We start from the raw sequence: 13,655 nt of genomic DNA, 5'->3' as shown, positions 1-13,655 counted from the left end.
GGAATGTCATCAACAGATTCTGCCCCCAAATATTTTCTGTAAGGGACAGTACAAACTACAATCAAGTCTTCTGGGTTCCATCTTAGCTTTTCTATGATCATGAACAACCTCTCTAGTCTTGATATTCCTCATCTAGAAAATGAAGGGAATCCAATTCATACAGAGAAAAACTGTGTCTGAAAATAGATCGAAGCAAACACAAGGGGCCCCTATACTCAAAGCCAAGGCTTAGAGTTGTATGAGAAGCTAGGGACAATGCCCTCTTTATCCCAAGAGCAGAGCTCAACCATAAAAAAGGCACAAAAGAGGAAATAAAAAAAGAAAATGAGTAAGAAATAAAATAAGAACCTTAATCAGCCACTATGGTGACAGGGAAAACTAAAACAACTCAGAGGAAGACAAAATGTTCACAGAGGAAATCTCAAAGTGATATGAATTGTTCTCAATCCCGAAGAGCTTCTTAGAAGTACTCATAAAAGATTTTAAAAGAAAAATAAGAGATGTAGAAGAACAAAATTAGAAAAGAAAGAAGTATATGAAAGTGAGCCAAAAGCTTGGAAAAGGGGGAAATTGACTGAACAATTTCTTAAATTGGCCAAATGCAAAAACAAAAACAAAATCCACTGAAGAAAATACCTTGAACAAGTAGAATTAATCAAATGGGAAGAGAGATATAAAAGCTAACTGAAGAAAATCACACATTAGATACTGGGATGGGTCGAAGCAAATCTTTCTTTGAGACCTTAAGAATCAGTCAAACAAACTAAAAAGAATTCATTTGGAAAAAAAAAAAAAAGCTAAGTTGAAAAATAGATCCAGGAGAGACAATTTAAAAATGATTGGTCTACTTGAAGGCCATTATCCAAAAAAAAAAAAAAAAAAAAAAGAGCCTGATAGCATTCTTCAAAGATATTTTTTTTTATTTTTTTATGTTTATTGTTTTATTTATACAATATAACATAACATAGCATAAAATGATATAGCATAACATAGATAACTAATATCACTTAAGAGAAAAGTTTAGATTATATCAATATATACCTATTATATTAAACTATCTCTCCACAGCTTCAGAACCTAACTGTACTCTTTTTTTTTAATTAATTTTATAATTATAACATTTGTTTTTGACAGTACAACACTATCCCTTGTACTCCCTACTGTTCCAAATTTTTCCCCTCCTTCCCTCCACCCCCTCCCCTAGATGGCAGGCATTCCCATACGTATTAAATATCTTATAATAAGTATATCCTAGGTACAATATATATGTGCAGAACCGAATTTTTTTGTTGTTGTTGTTGCAAAGGAAGAATTGGATTCGGAAGGTAAAAATAACCTGGGAAGAAAAACAAAAAAATGCTAACAGTTTACACTCATTTCCCAGTGTTATCAGAACCTTTAACTGTAAAAATGTTTTCCCAATTTGTTACTTCCCTTCTAATCTTGTTTGCATTAGTTTTGTTTGTGCAAAAGCTTTTTAATTTGATGTAATCAAAATTTTCTATTTTGTGATCCTTTGGACACAAATTCCTTCCTCCACCACAAGTCTGAGAGGTAAACTATCCTATGTTCCTCTAATTTATTTATGATCTCATTCTTTATGCCTAAATCTTGGACCCATTTTGATCTTATCTTGCTGTATGGTGTTGTGTGGGTCCATGCCTAGTTTCTGCCATACTAATTTCCAATTTTCCCAACAGTTTTTGTCAAATAATGAATTCTTATCCCAGAAGTTGAGATCTTTGGGTTTGTCAAACACTAGATTGCTATTTTTATTCACTATCATGTCCTGTGAACCTAACCTATTTCACTGATCAACTAGTCTATTTCTTAGCCAATACCAAATGGTTTTGCTGACTGCTGCTTTATAATATAGTTCTAGATCAGGTACACCTAGACCACCTTCATTTGATTTTTTTTTTTCATTACTTCCCTTGAAATTCTCAACCTTTCTTTCGTCCATATGAGTTTTTTTGTTATTTTTTTCTAGGTCATTAAAATAGTTTCTTGGAAGTCTGATTGGTATGGCACTAAATAAATAGATTAGTTTAGGGAGTATTGTCATCTTAATTATATTCGCTCGGCCTATCCAAGAGCACTGAATGTCTTTCCAATTATTTAAATCTGACTATTTTTGTGGCAAGTGTTTTGTAATTTTGCTCATATAATTCCTGACTTTCCTTTGGTAGATATATTCCCAAATATTTTATACTATCGACCGTTATTTTGAATGCAATTTCTCTTTGTATCTCTTGCTGTTGGATTGTGTTGGTAATGTATAAAAATGCTGAGGATTTATGTGGATTTATTTTGTATCCTGCAACTTTGGTAAAGTTCTGAATTATTTCTAATAGCTTTTTAGCAGAGTCTTTGGGGTTCTCTAAGTATAACATCATGTCATCCAAAGATATCATTAAAGAACTTAAACACAACAATACTTATGATGATCAATTCTGATGGTCATGGCTCTCCAGTAATAAGATGAACCAAATCAGTTCCATTTGTTCAATAATGAATAGAACCAGCTACACCCAGCAAAAGAACTCTGGGAAATGAGTGTAAACCACTACATAGCATTCCCAATCCCTCTTGTTTTTGTCCGCCTGCATTTTTTATTTCCTTCACAGGTTAATTGTACATTATTTCAAAATCTGATTCTTCTTGTGCAGCAAAATAACTATATGGATATGTATACATATACTGTATTTAACATATACTTTAACATATTTAACATGTATCAGTCTACCTGCCATTTGGAGAGATAGTGGAGGATAGGAGGGGAAAAATTGAAACAAAAGGTTGTGCAATTGTCAATGCTGAAAAATTACCCATGCATATATCTTGTAAATAAAAAGCTTTAAAAAAAAGATATTAAAGAAAATTTCTCTGATATACTAGAAACCAAAGGGGAAAATAGTCATTGAAAGAATTCATTAATCACCTCTGAAACCCCCACAGAACACCAGCTCCAGAACTCCAAAATTCCAGAACTATAATCTCAAGGAAAAAATATTGCAAGCTGTCAGATAAAAACAATTCAAGTATCAAGGAGCAACAGTCAAGGTTACACAGGATTTGGCAGCTTCTACAATAAAGGATTAGAGAACTTGGAAGACCATATTACAGAATGCAAAGGACCTGAGGTTACAACCAAGAATTAACTACCTAATTAGACTAACCATCATCTTTCAGAGGAGGAGATAGATCTTTAATGAAGTTAAGAGATTTTCAATCATTTCTATTTGAAAATCTAATTTTCAAACAAGGACTCAGGGAAGCATAGAAAGGCAAACAGGGAAAAATATGTATGTTAAAGGTTAAACTGTTTACATTCCTAGATGGGAAAATGATAGTTATTGGGACAGTTAAGACGGAGCACACATGGAAGGAGGATGTTGATTGTGAATGGATATATTATATATGATGATGTCAAAGAAAAATACATTAAGGAGTGAAAACAGTATTGTACTGGGAGAAGAAGAAAGGGTGAAATATAATGGGACAAATTAGATCACATGAAGAGGCACAAAAGATCTATTACAACAGAGGGAAAGAAAAGAGGAAGATGAGAATGATCCAAAGTCTATAACCTTGTCAGTTTCAGCTCAAAAAGAGAATAGCAATCACAGATTTGGGTATAAAATTTATCTTACCCTATAAAAGAGGAGGAGGAGGAGAAAAGGAAAAGAAAAGGGAGGGAATTGGATAGAAGGGAAGTCAGAAACACTACGATAAAGGGGTAAAAGGAGGAATGATAATAGGGAAGGCAGATACAGGGCAGAAATAAAATACTACTAAGGTAGGACAAAATGGGAAGAGAGAACAGAAGTATATACAAGGAAAGTAGGATGGAAGGAAACAGAGGTGATAATCAACTGTGAATGTCAATGGGATTAACTCTCCAATAAAATGGAAGCAAATAGAGTGGATTAAAAAATAGAATCTCACAATTTGTTGTTTACAAGAAACACATTTGAAACAGATGACATACGGAATAAGGGTAAAAAACTGGAGCAGAGACTGTGCTTTAGCTAAAGCAGATAATGAAGGAGCCTGGAGTAGATCACATCTAAGGTCTTTCCCATTTTTATATTTATGATCTTAGGATCCCATAAACCTGTGAGGCTACTCTTTTGTTTTCTTGTATTTTAAATAGAAAAGGGGATCTTAAACTTATGAGAAGGCAAAATAGGGGGCAGTGAGGTGGCACAGTGAAAAGAACACCAGCCTTGAAGTCAGGAGGACCCGAGTTCAAATCTAGTCTCAAATACTTGATACTTCCTAACTGTGTGACCTTGGACAAGTCACAATCCCAATTGCCTCAGGGGGAAAAAAAAAAGGTGGCAAGATAGGATTAAGTTTAGAAATAATAAAATCTAATTTCCCAAGAATTACTACATTATATGTTCTCTATTCTCACCTTTCTCAAAAGTTCCTATTGCTTTTTGTATTCTGTGTTTAGCTTCAAATACAAATTATTTGGTTGTTGACTTATTCTTTTTACTGTTTTTATAAGGGTATTGATCTAGCATTAAAAACCATAACCCTTCTCATTGATCAGAAATAATTACCTGTGTTTCAAAAACAAAACCCAAACCAATTATACCTGTGTTTCTTTAGTATAATCTTGACACGAAGGTTGCAAAATATCTGGATCTGATTGACTACTAGTAGTGGTAGTAGTAGCAGTTTTCTGTTGGAGAAGTTCTACTTCCTTTTTATGTTTCATTAGCATCTGGGTGACTTCCTGCTTCAGGTCGGCATTTTCAGCTGAAGAAAGAAAACAAATGAGGCTGGCAAAGGCATTTAAAGTATTTTCTTGGCAAGATTTTTGAGCTAGTAAAAAGAAAAAAATATTTGTTGCTGCCCAAGGTTACCTTAGTAAATTAGGTCTTAGGAACAAGCAGCAGTTGGATTTACCTTCCTTATGCCTCTTCTCCAATTCTCTTTCATGTTCTTTATATTCATCAGTAACTAAATTTAGGTGCTACCACTTTGGGATTCTTAACAGATCTTTGTATTTTTTCCTTTTACTTCCTTGCTATTTCACTCATTTTCCTATTACTTCTTGGGTAGAGACACAAGGAAGATTTTGTTGCATATATCAATTTGAGATGGCAAATGATGCATTGCAATCCTCCTGAGGAATCTGAGGCAAGGTTCTGTGGAAGTTTAAGTTATTGAAGTCACCTATCAAATTTGCTTTCCTCTAATACCTGCATCCCATAACTAAGAGTTATATAAAGTCAGAAAAAAATCTTCCAACAAGTAAGGATTTGTTAATCATCTTTTGAGACTTCTAGATTGCATAATAAATTAGGTAAAGGAGAATATTAATTTGCAATCTTCCCAGGAAGCAAAGCATAGAAGACAAAAACAACTCAACAAAAAACTAATTCTACTTTAGATGAAAATATTACAAAAGGTGGGAAAGCATAAAGGTTTGATTGTCACTCTGATTGTAAATATTACCTAATTTCTGGTGTCTTATCCTAGCTATAACCACTTAATAAATTCAATTAAACATTTATTTAGTATGTATTGTGCACCTGTTAGGAGCTGGTTAGTAGAGACAAAATGCTTTAGTGAAATATGAGTCCTGAATTCATGGAACAATTAATTAGACTACAGACAGCGTATGGGCATACGTCCAAATAACCAAGATACATGCTGATGCTTCTCATCATTATCTGCTAAATGAAGTTACATGGACTTATACATAAAAACACATTTTTAAAAATAGCATATAGAGTGCTCTTAAAAATGTAGAAGTTAAGAAGGGAATGATAATGTCCCTTGCTTCTACAATTCCTTAACTGGCAGTCTATTAATAGAGACTTATAACAATGTTACTGATTAGTTTTAACCTATACTATCTGTCTTGAACTTTATAGACCTAAAAAAACAGAACTTGCCATGTTGACAAGTTTTTATAAGACAGATGAAAGAGAAATTAAAGCATTTTTTTCTTTAGGAAAAAAAAATAACTAGTGTGGTAGATGCTGTCAATAAGCAACAACAGTGTGATGGAACTCCTTAACAATTCTACCCATAATAATCTGTGTGTGTGTGTATTTGTGTGTGTATGTGTGTGTGTGTATCTTTAAGGTTTACAAAATATTTTCTTTTGTTATTGTTTTTCAGTTATATCCAACTCTTCATGACATCATTTAGTGTTTTCTTGGTAAAGTTACTAAAGTAGTTTCGCCAAGTATTTTCCAATACAGTATATCTCTATCTCACAACAGCCTGATATTTTATTTTACAGAAGTAGGAAAGGAAGACTAAAAGACAGAAGAGGAATGATTAGCCTAGTTTCCCACAACTAAATTCATATGTGCCACAGGGCTTTCCTTGCACATATCTCCATCCAAAGAGGAAAAATGGGTGAAACATCAAGGAAATAAAAGTGACAAAATTAGAGGGATATGTTAAGAATCCTAAGATGTTAGCACCTTTTAGTTATTGATGAATAAACAACTAAAGAAGGATCTTTAAGGTGAAAATTTGAACTAGCTCTTCTTCTAGGGCTCTACTCACTGAACCACCTTGTCACTTACCCTGTTCCTTAGCCAACTGAACCAAGATCTTTCTCTTCTCTGCTACTTCAGAATCCAGCTGCTCTTGTAGATGAGAGACTTTCTGTTGAAGCCGTTCCTTCATGAGGTCAGTGCTCCAGTGAGGCTGATTGCTGCTGTTTAACATGCTGGGAATGTTGAGAGAAGTGTGAGGAAGAGAGGAAATATCAGATGAACAATTTGAGGTTGTCAACATGGCTTTCATTTTCCATAGTTTTAGCATATCCTATGTTTAGGACCTCATCTGCTCCCCTTCATGTTCTTCCTGCCCCCGTTGGATACCCAACTGTCGTTTCCTAACTGCCTCGGAACCTTTGGGGGCCTGTAGAACACTCCATCTGTCACTCTCTTGGGTTTATCACACTTACCCACCCACCCCCAGCCCTTAGGCCTGCCAAAAAAAAAATCACAATCTTGCCCCCCAAGGGCTCTTCTCCATTATAATGTGATTTTCATTAGCCTGGAACTATGAACCAAGATATTTTTTAAGACAGGTTGTCTCCATTCTAAGAGAAGTTATTTCCCTTCCTCTCCCTCCAAGAGATCAAATTCAGAAATAACTTTCCCTCTTTAACTAAATTTTAAAATTATAGGACTTGAGAGCAGGGAATGTATCTATCTACTTTATGTCTCCATTGCCAGATCTCTTGCATGTACTCAATATGTCTGGCCGTGAAATCATATGGGGCAAAGGAAGATAGATAGTCTATAGGAAGATATTTATGGTGTGTGTGTGTGTGTGTCTGTGTGTCTGTGTGTGTATGCACATGCATGTGTGCATATATACATAGGCAGTCAGGTGGTACAGTGGATAGTGGTAATCAGGAGGACTTGAGTTCAAATTGAAGCTTATACATTTATTAGTTATGTGACCTTGGGCAAATCACTTAAATTCTGTTCACCTCAATTCCTCATTTGTAAAATGAACTGGAGAAGGCAAACAGCTCCATTATCTTTATAAGAAAACTCTAAATGGAGTCATAGAGACTTGGACATGATTGAAACAATGAACAATAACAACAACAAAGATGAGACATACACACATACATACACACACACACATTATAGCCAACTTTTAAGCTAGTTTATACAAATGAGTGTCATAAATCTGAGGTGTTCATCATAGTAATCTACAGACACTCAAGGGCAGCCCAAATATATTAAAATGTAATTGGGATTGGGAAATACTTAAAATAAATAAAAATACAATAAAACATAGATAATATGTGATTTTCTAAATAAATATGCAGCCTTCTAGGAACATTGTATGTGGTTTAAGTGTACTTTTTTTTTTTAACATCACTGTCATGGATGATTTTAAAAAGAAGGTAATTATCATTTGGGGAAGAGGGATTTTTAAATAATCTTTTTAAATAAGTCTTTTCAAATTATATTTTATTTAGGCTAATATTAAAACTAGGTTGCATTCTTGGAGCATCCTAAAACTTAAGGCCCAAGAAGTTGCTAACCGTTAGTAAGGAAACTAGGCCTGGTTTTAATGTATCTTAGATAATAAAGAATTCACTTTATTTCTTTATTTGAATTGAAGTTCCCAAGCTGCTCACCAAGATTTATCATTTTAGGAGTATACACAGGTATAATAAATGTCCTAAGCTTTCCTCAGTTCTCCTAAATCAGCATAGAACCCTCTTTTTTCTGTCCCCTTCCTTGGTACTCCCTTTGTACTCACTTTTTTAAGAGTCTGTCATGATTTCCTTTCAGCAGATTTCTCTCTCTTTTTAAATCCTCCACTCTGTCCTGAAACTGAAGGGGGGGGGAAGAGAAATGACATTTTTGATTATTTAAAAACTAATGCTTCGAGTTTATAAGAGCTTGTTGGTTTCTCTCTTCACCATCAAATTAATATTTTCTTTGCCTGTTTCCAATAATCATGTTGGAGGAGGCAAGGTAGGAAAGCATCACTCCAAACCAAAGAATCCTTTTGGACTAAGTGAGAGTAGGGAATGACAAAGATGTTGCTGAAATTAAATATTGAGAAACCTGGAAGAATGGTTTCATGTATAGCTATGAAAGAGAATGACTCAGCTACTATTTAAAGCTGCAAACTTCACTCCCTGCAATGAGAAATCCCAGATGTATAAAACTAAACCCACACTGCAATGCTTTCCTAATAATGAAAATGAGGGAATTCTAGGTCAATCTTTAAACATTACTTATTGCATTCTACTATGCAGAAGACTGTACATCAAAGAAAGAGGAATAGAACAGTTTCTGCCCTTAAAGGACAAATACAAATGGGAAGAGAGAACAAACAATAAGAAAACTTTAAAATGCTTGTATTAACAGGCACAAGTTAAAATGATGCAAGCTATGTGTATTTAAAGTACTAGCAAGCAAAGGGAGACATGTAAGTTAATTTATATAATTTTTAAAATCTGCATGTGAAAACTATTATACCCAAGATAAAAAGAAAAGAAAATCACAATTAGAAAAAAAAGTATGTGATATATCTCATAAAGTCAAAAAATCTAGAATTTATAAGGAAGTGATATAAAAGTATAACAAAAGTGCATGATAGAAATGATATAAAATGATACATCCCAATGATACAGCTCTAATAGAGCCATATCCAATGAATAAGTAACCCAAAGATTTGAATAATTTACAAAAAAGGAAATACAAATTTAAAATAAACACAATGGAAAAAGTTTAACTTCACTTAAGATTAAAACAATTGAGGTAGTTTCACATCTATCGAATTGGCAAAAATTAACAAAAAAATCACACACCCTCAATGCCTATGGGATAATGAGGAAATGGATACATTTAAGAATTGAAAACTATATTTTCATGTATTTGGAAAAATACTACTGGAAAAAAGTTTACTGCTATTATTGCAAAGTGGTGCCATCATTTGTAGAGCAATTTGAGAGTGCACTATAGGACTTGTAAAACTGAAAATACCAATGATGATCTCAATATAGGAATTTACTACAAGAATACAATTTTAAAAGATGTGTACAAATATATTTATTGCAACCCTGAATTGGAAATAGCTTAGATATCCAATAGTTGGCAAGGACCAAAATCATTATATTGTCTAAGTTATAGCACCTTAGAATTGTTAAAGACTGTTCTCTAGTTCAATTCACCCACAATTGACTGAACATAATCTACCCAGCATTTGGCAAAGCCTGTATGTTTACTTACCTCTCTCACCGTAATTCGTAGAACTGACATGTCTGCCAATTGACTTTCCAGACTCACCACTCTTTTGTTCTTTTCCTTCAATTCTGTTTTGAGCTCATCCACTTGAGATAGCAGAGCATTATGGGATGTTCTTAACATTTCCTGATTCTGTTGCCATGTGATGAGAAAAAAGGCAAAACAGAAATTCTTGAAGTAAAAGTAGCATTCACGAAAGCTGGTTCCAGAAATAATAGCAACTCTGCTAACCCCTTGATTTACTATGGGGAGTAATTGAAATTTAAAGTAATTTATAATGTAATAGTTTTTAACACTAATATAGATGACTTTACATCATTCACTGAGATCACTTGGAATGCCTAAAGATTTCTTATAGTCATGATAATTGGAGACAAGCTGGACAAATTTGTATTGTAAACCTTATGGCTCCATTGAAAGCAACCCTGTTTGTGTATCTGTCTCTGTAACCTGGCTTTGTTTTATCCACAGAAGTGTTGCTGTGGAAACAATAGTGACCCTGGAAACAATAGTGACCCAGGCATTTGCTTGTGAGCCAGGCAGACTACTCAAAGTTTACAAGATTCAAGGGTCTTACTCTGGCCTTTGAATGGACTTTGGGAAGAAGCCAAATGGGCAGCTTTAGAAGAGTTACCATTCAGAACTGACACTGTCTATAGAAGCAGAAAAGAAATGAAGATAACAGGACAAAAGCAGGGGAAGGAGAGTAGATTCAGGAGACCTTGAACGGGCTGATAGCACACTTTCCCTAACACCTGTGTTTTCACTAACCAAGAACTAGTCCAAACTTATTGTAGTGGCAGTGGAGCACTGGAAACTTTGGGTAGCTGGCCCACTTCATTAGCAAATAATTCAGTCCCTTTATTTACGTGGCCATGACTCCGTGGGTTATTGAGGCTTTTTTCTTTTTAATACATCTCATCTTAAAATTGGAAGGAGGAAATGGAGCAGAGCAAGAAAAAATATGTTTGTACTCAGGATAGACCCTAGGACTGGTATGAGCAGAGGCCCTCTACCAGTGTAGGTGGGCACCTTCTCTGAAACTTATAGTTGCCTAGAGGGAACAGCTAGATGTCACAGTAGTAGTTACAACACTGGCCCTTGAGTCTAGAGAATCTAAATTCATAATCCAGCCTCAGATATTTACTAGCTGTGTGATTTTGGGCTAGTCACTTATTAACCTCATTGCCTCAAAAAAAAGAAAAAGTTGATTAGAGCAGAGTTGTTAAATTCCAGTACAGCGCCAGCAACCTCCATAATATGGTCCAAACAGATTAAAATGTAATTGGGAAATGTTTAACAGAATAAATTAAAATTACAGATTTTGTTAATTTGTGGTTTTCTAAATCAAGATACATCCAGAAGCAATCTCTTTGAGTTTAATGTCACTGACTTTAAGAGTACTGATGACTTTAGTGACTTAGCCAAGTTGACAAGGCCTTTATGAGTCAGGGGTTAAACCTGAATCCAATTCTTTGACCTCAAGGCAGTTAGTGTCTCAATGAATATAGCATCTCATCTAGAATCAGAAAGACCTGGATTCAAATACAGCCTCAGATATCTACTATCTGTGTGACCATAGGCAGGTCTTTAAGAGGGAACCCCAAAACTCAGAAAAATCTTTAAAGGAGAAAATCTTCTTCCCAGGGGACTATCAAACCGTCAAAGGCTATCAAAACCCTTTGATCCAAAAGTGTTTCAACTGGGCTTATATTGCAAAGAGATTATAAAGGAGGGAAAGGGACCCACATGTGCAAGAATATTTGTGGCAGCCTTTTTTGTAGTGGCCAGAAACTGGAAACTGAATGGATGCCCATCAGTTGGAGAATGGCTGAATAAATTATGGTGTATGATTGTTATGAAATATTATTGTTCTGTAAGAAATGATCAGCAGGATGATTTCAGAGAGTCCTGGAGAGACTTATATGAACTGATGCTGAGTGAAGTGAGGAGAACCAAGCGAACATTGTACAGTCAAGAGAAAGATTGGATGATGGTCAACTCTAATGGACTTGGGTCTTTTCAACAATGGGATGATTCAGGCCAATTCCAATAGATTTGTGATGATGACAGCCATCTGCATCCAGAGAGAGGACTATGGGGATTGAATGTGGATCCCAACACAGTATTAATGATGGGGGTATGAAACTGTGTTCCCTTTTGATCTGTAAAATTAACACTCTAAAATTGTGTACCCTTTGATCTGTAAAGAAGGGAGATCCGAGTCTCAGGCCCTCCTGGGAAGCATATCTCTCCAGACAAGTTAAATGGTGCCATCCAACTGGGCCAGATCTCCATTCAAATTCAGGCTGAAAAAGCCTTCAAAATAATTTAATTTAGGAGATCCTGATCTGATCAGCTCAAACTGCCCCCCCTTCTCCCCTCCCCTCCGGTCAAGATCTATTCATAAAATAGGTTTCTGTTTACTCATTTTCTTTGCAGAAGTCTGGAGTAGGGCATAGCTGCCTGTCAGCACTCCTGTCCACTAAGAAGACATTCTCTTCTCAGTGCCAGCCTCCATTTCCCTAATAGGACTTTGCCATTGAGGAAGTCAGTGCTTAGCAAAGCTAACTTCTCATCCAACAATAAACTTCCATTTTTGCCACCTAAAACTCTTCAGGTTCGTGAATTCTTTCACAAAGGACCTACATTTGCCAGGGAGCCCCAAAACTCTAAAATTCCTTCAAGGAGAAAGTCACCTTGAATCCTGCCTTTGTAGGGGACCCCACCAGAAGACAAACAGTTTCATTCTGTTATCTAGGTGGGTCTGGTTGAGTCCTGAGCTGGAGAATTCCAACTCTATTGAATTGAAGATTTTCTATTCAATTCAGCGCAAGCTGTACCCAGCCCCATCAAGAACTGCCCCCAGTTTGTAGATAAAAAGAGCCAATATTAAACTCACTCCTTGCAGAGGACCTATTATACCATGCCAAGGAAACTCTCTCTCTTCCTGGCATAGCAGCAATCTCTGCCTGCCAAAATGATATTGTCTTTCAGCGTTACCCTCTCTTTATCCTCACCTATCTCCCTAACAAGTCAGGATTTCTCTGCTAGAAATTCTCTATCTCTCTGCCAGACCGCCTCCACTAATTAACTCCTCTGTCAGGATCTTGCCACAAGGAATTTACCTTTCTATTCATGCATAGATAGCAAAGGCTGACTTCCAAATACCTATAATAAACTTCTTTTTATCAGTCTAGCTTTTTGGGTTCATAAATTTCTTTACAAAGCCACCAGAAGGGGGTTCCTACAACTCCCAACACTGCATCAGATCCTAAGGGGATTTAGGGGAGCCAAACCTCTTCATTTGGTTCCCTGAACCCCAAATCTGCTACTAACCTCATCATCTAACTCCCTGACCACCAGGAACCCTAATCTTACCATTTTGGTAACCTGAATCTAATCTCATCACATTGACCAAAAGGGATTTCCACAACTCTCTAGAATCCCATCATTTTCACTTTTTTTTTGTTGTTTTTTCTCATTTTTCCCTTTTTGATCTGATTTTTTCTTGTGCAGCATAATAAATGTGCTATAATATATATATATAATAAATATATAAATAATATATAAATATATACATATATATATTTATATAAATATATATATAAATATATATATAAATATTATATATAAATAATATATAAATATATATATAATAAATAATATATATATAAGAGAATTACACATGTTTACTGTCTAAGGGAGGAGGAGGAAGGAAAGGAGGGAGAAAATTTGGAACACAAAGTTTTGCAAGGGTGAATGTTGAAAACTATTTTACATGTATTTGAAAATAAGATATTATTTTTAAAAAAAAAAAGCAAAAAAAAAACCAAAATTTTCTAGGTGGCTAAGATACAGTTTACAATAATCAGTTCTGGGTGATCTCCC

At 35.1% G+C, this 13,655-nt stretch overlaps 1 protein-coding gene across 12 annotated transcripts in view; it reads right to left on the bottom strand.

Annotated features, from left to right (window-relative positions):
* Positions 1 to 10,247, bottom strand: part of RPGRIP1 (RPGR interacting protein 1) — a 33,416-nt gene extending 23,169 nt beyond the window's left edge. For 10 of the 12 annotated variants that reach the window (XM_074294188.1, XM_074294190.1, XM_074294189.1 and 7 more), the window contains exons 1-4: positions 9,750 to 10,247; positions 8,269 to 8,342; positions 6,561 to 6,706; positions 4,607 to 4,770 (exon numbers count right to left, since the gene is read on the bottom strand). In XM_074294188.1, coding sequence (XP_074150289.1) covers positions 4,607 to 4,770; positions 6,561 to 6,706; positions 8,269 to 8,342; positions 9,750 to 9,887 — 522 coding nt within the window. In that variant the 5' untranslated portion in view covers positions 9,888 to 10,247. Of the gene's footprint in view, positions 1 to 4,606; positions 4,771 to 6,560; positions 6,910 to 8,268; positions 8,343 to 9,749 lie in introns of those variants that run through there. The other 2 variants (XM_074294199.1, XM_074294200.1) reach the window with 1 other exon arrangement.
* Between the last annotated feature and the right edge of the window lie 3,408 nt (positions 10,248 to 13,655).

Source organism: Sminthopsis crassicaudata, chromosome 2 (assembly GCF_048593235.1).
Source record: "Sminthopsis crassicaudata isolate SCR6 chromosome 2, ASM4859323v1, whole genome shotgun sequence".
NCBI lineage: Eukaryota > Metazoa > Chordata > Mammalia > Dasyuromorphia > Dasyuridae > Sminthopsis > Sminthopsis crassicaudata.
This window is presented reverse-complemented; position numbering and strand designations above follow the sequence as displayed.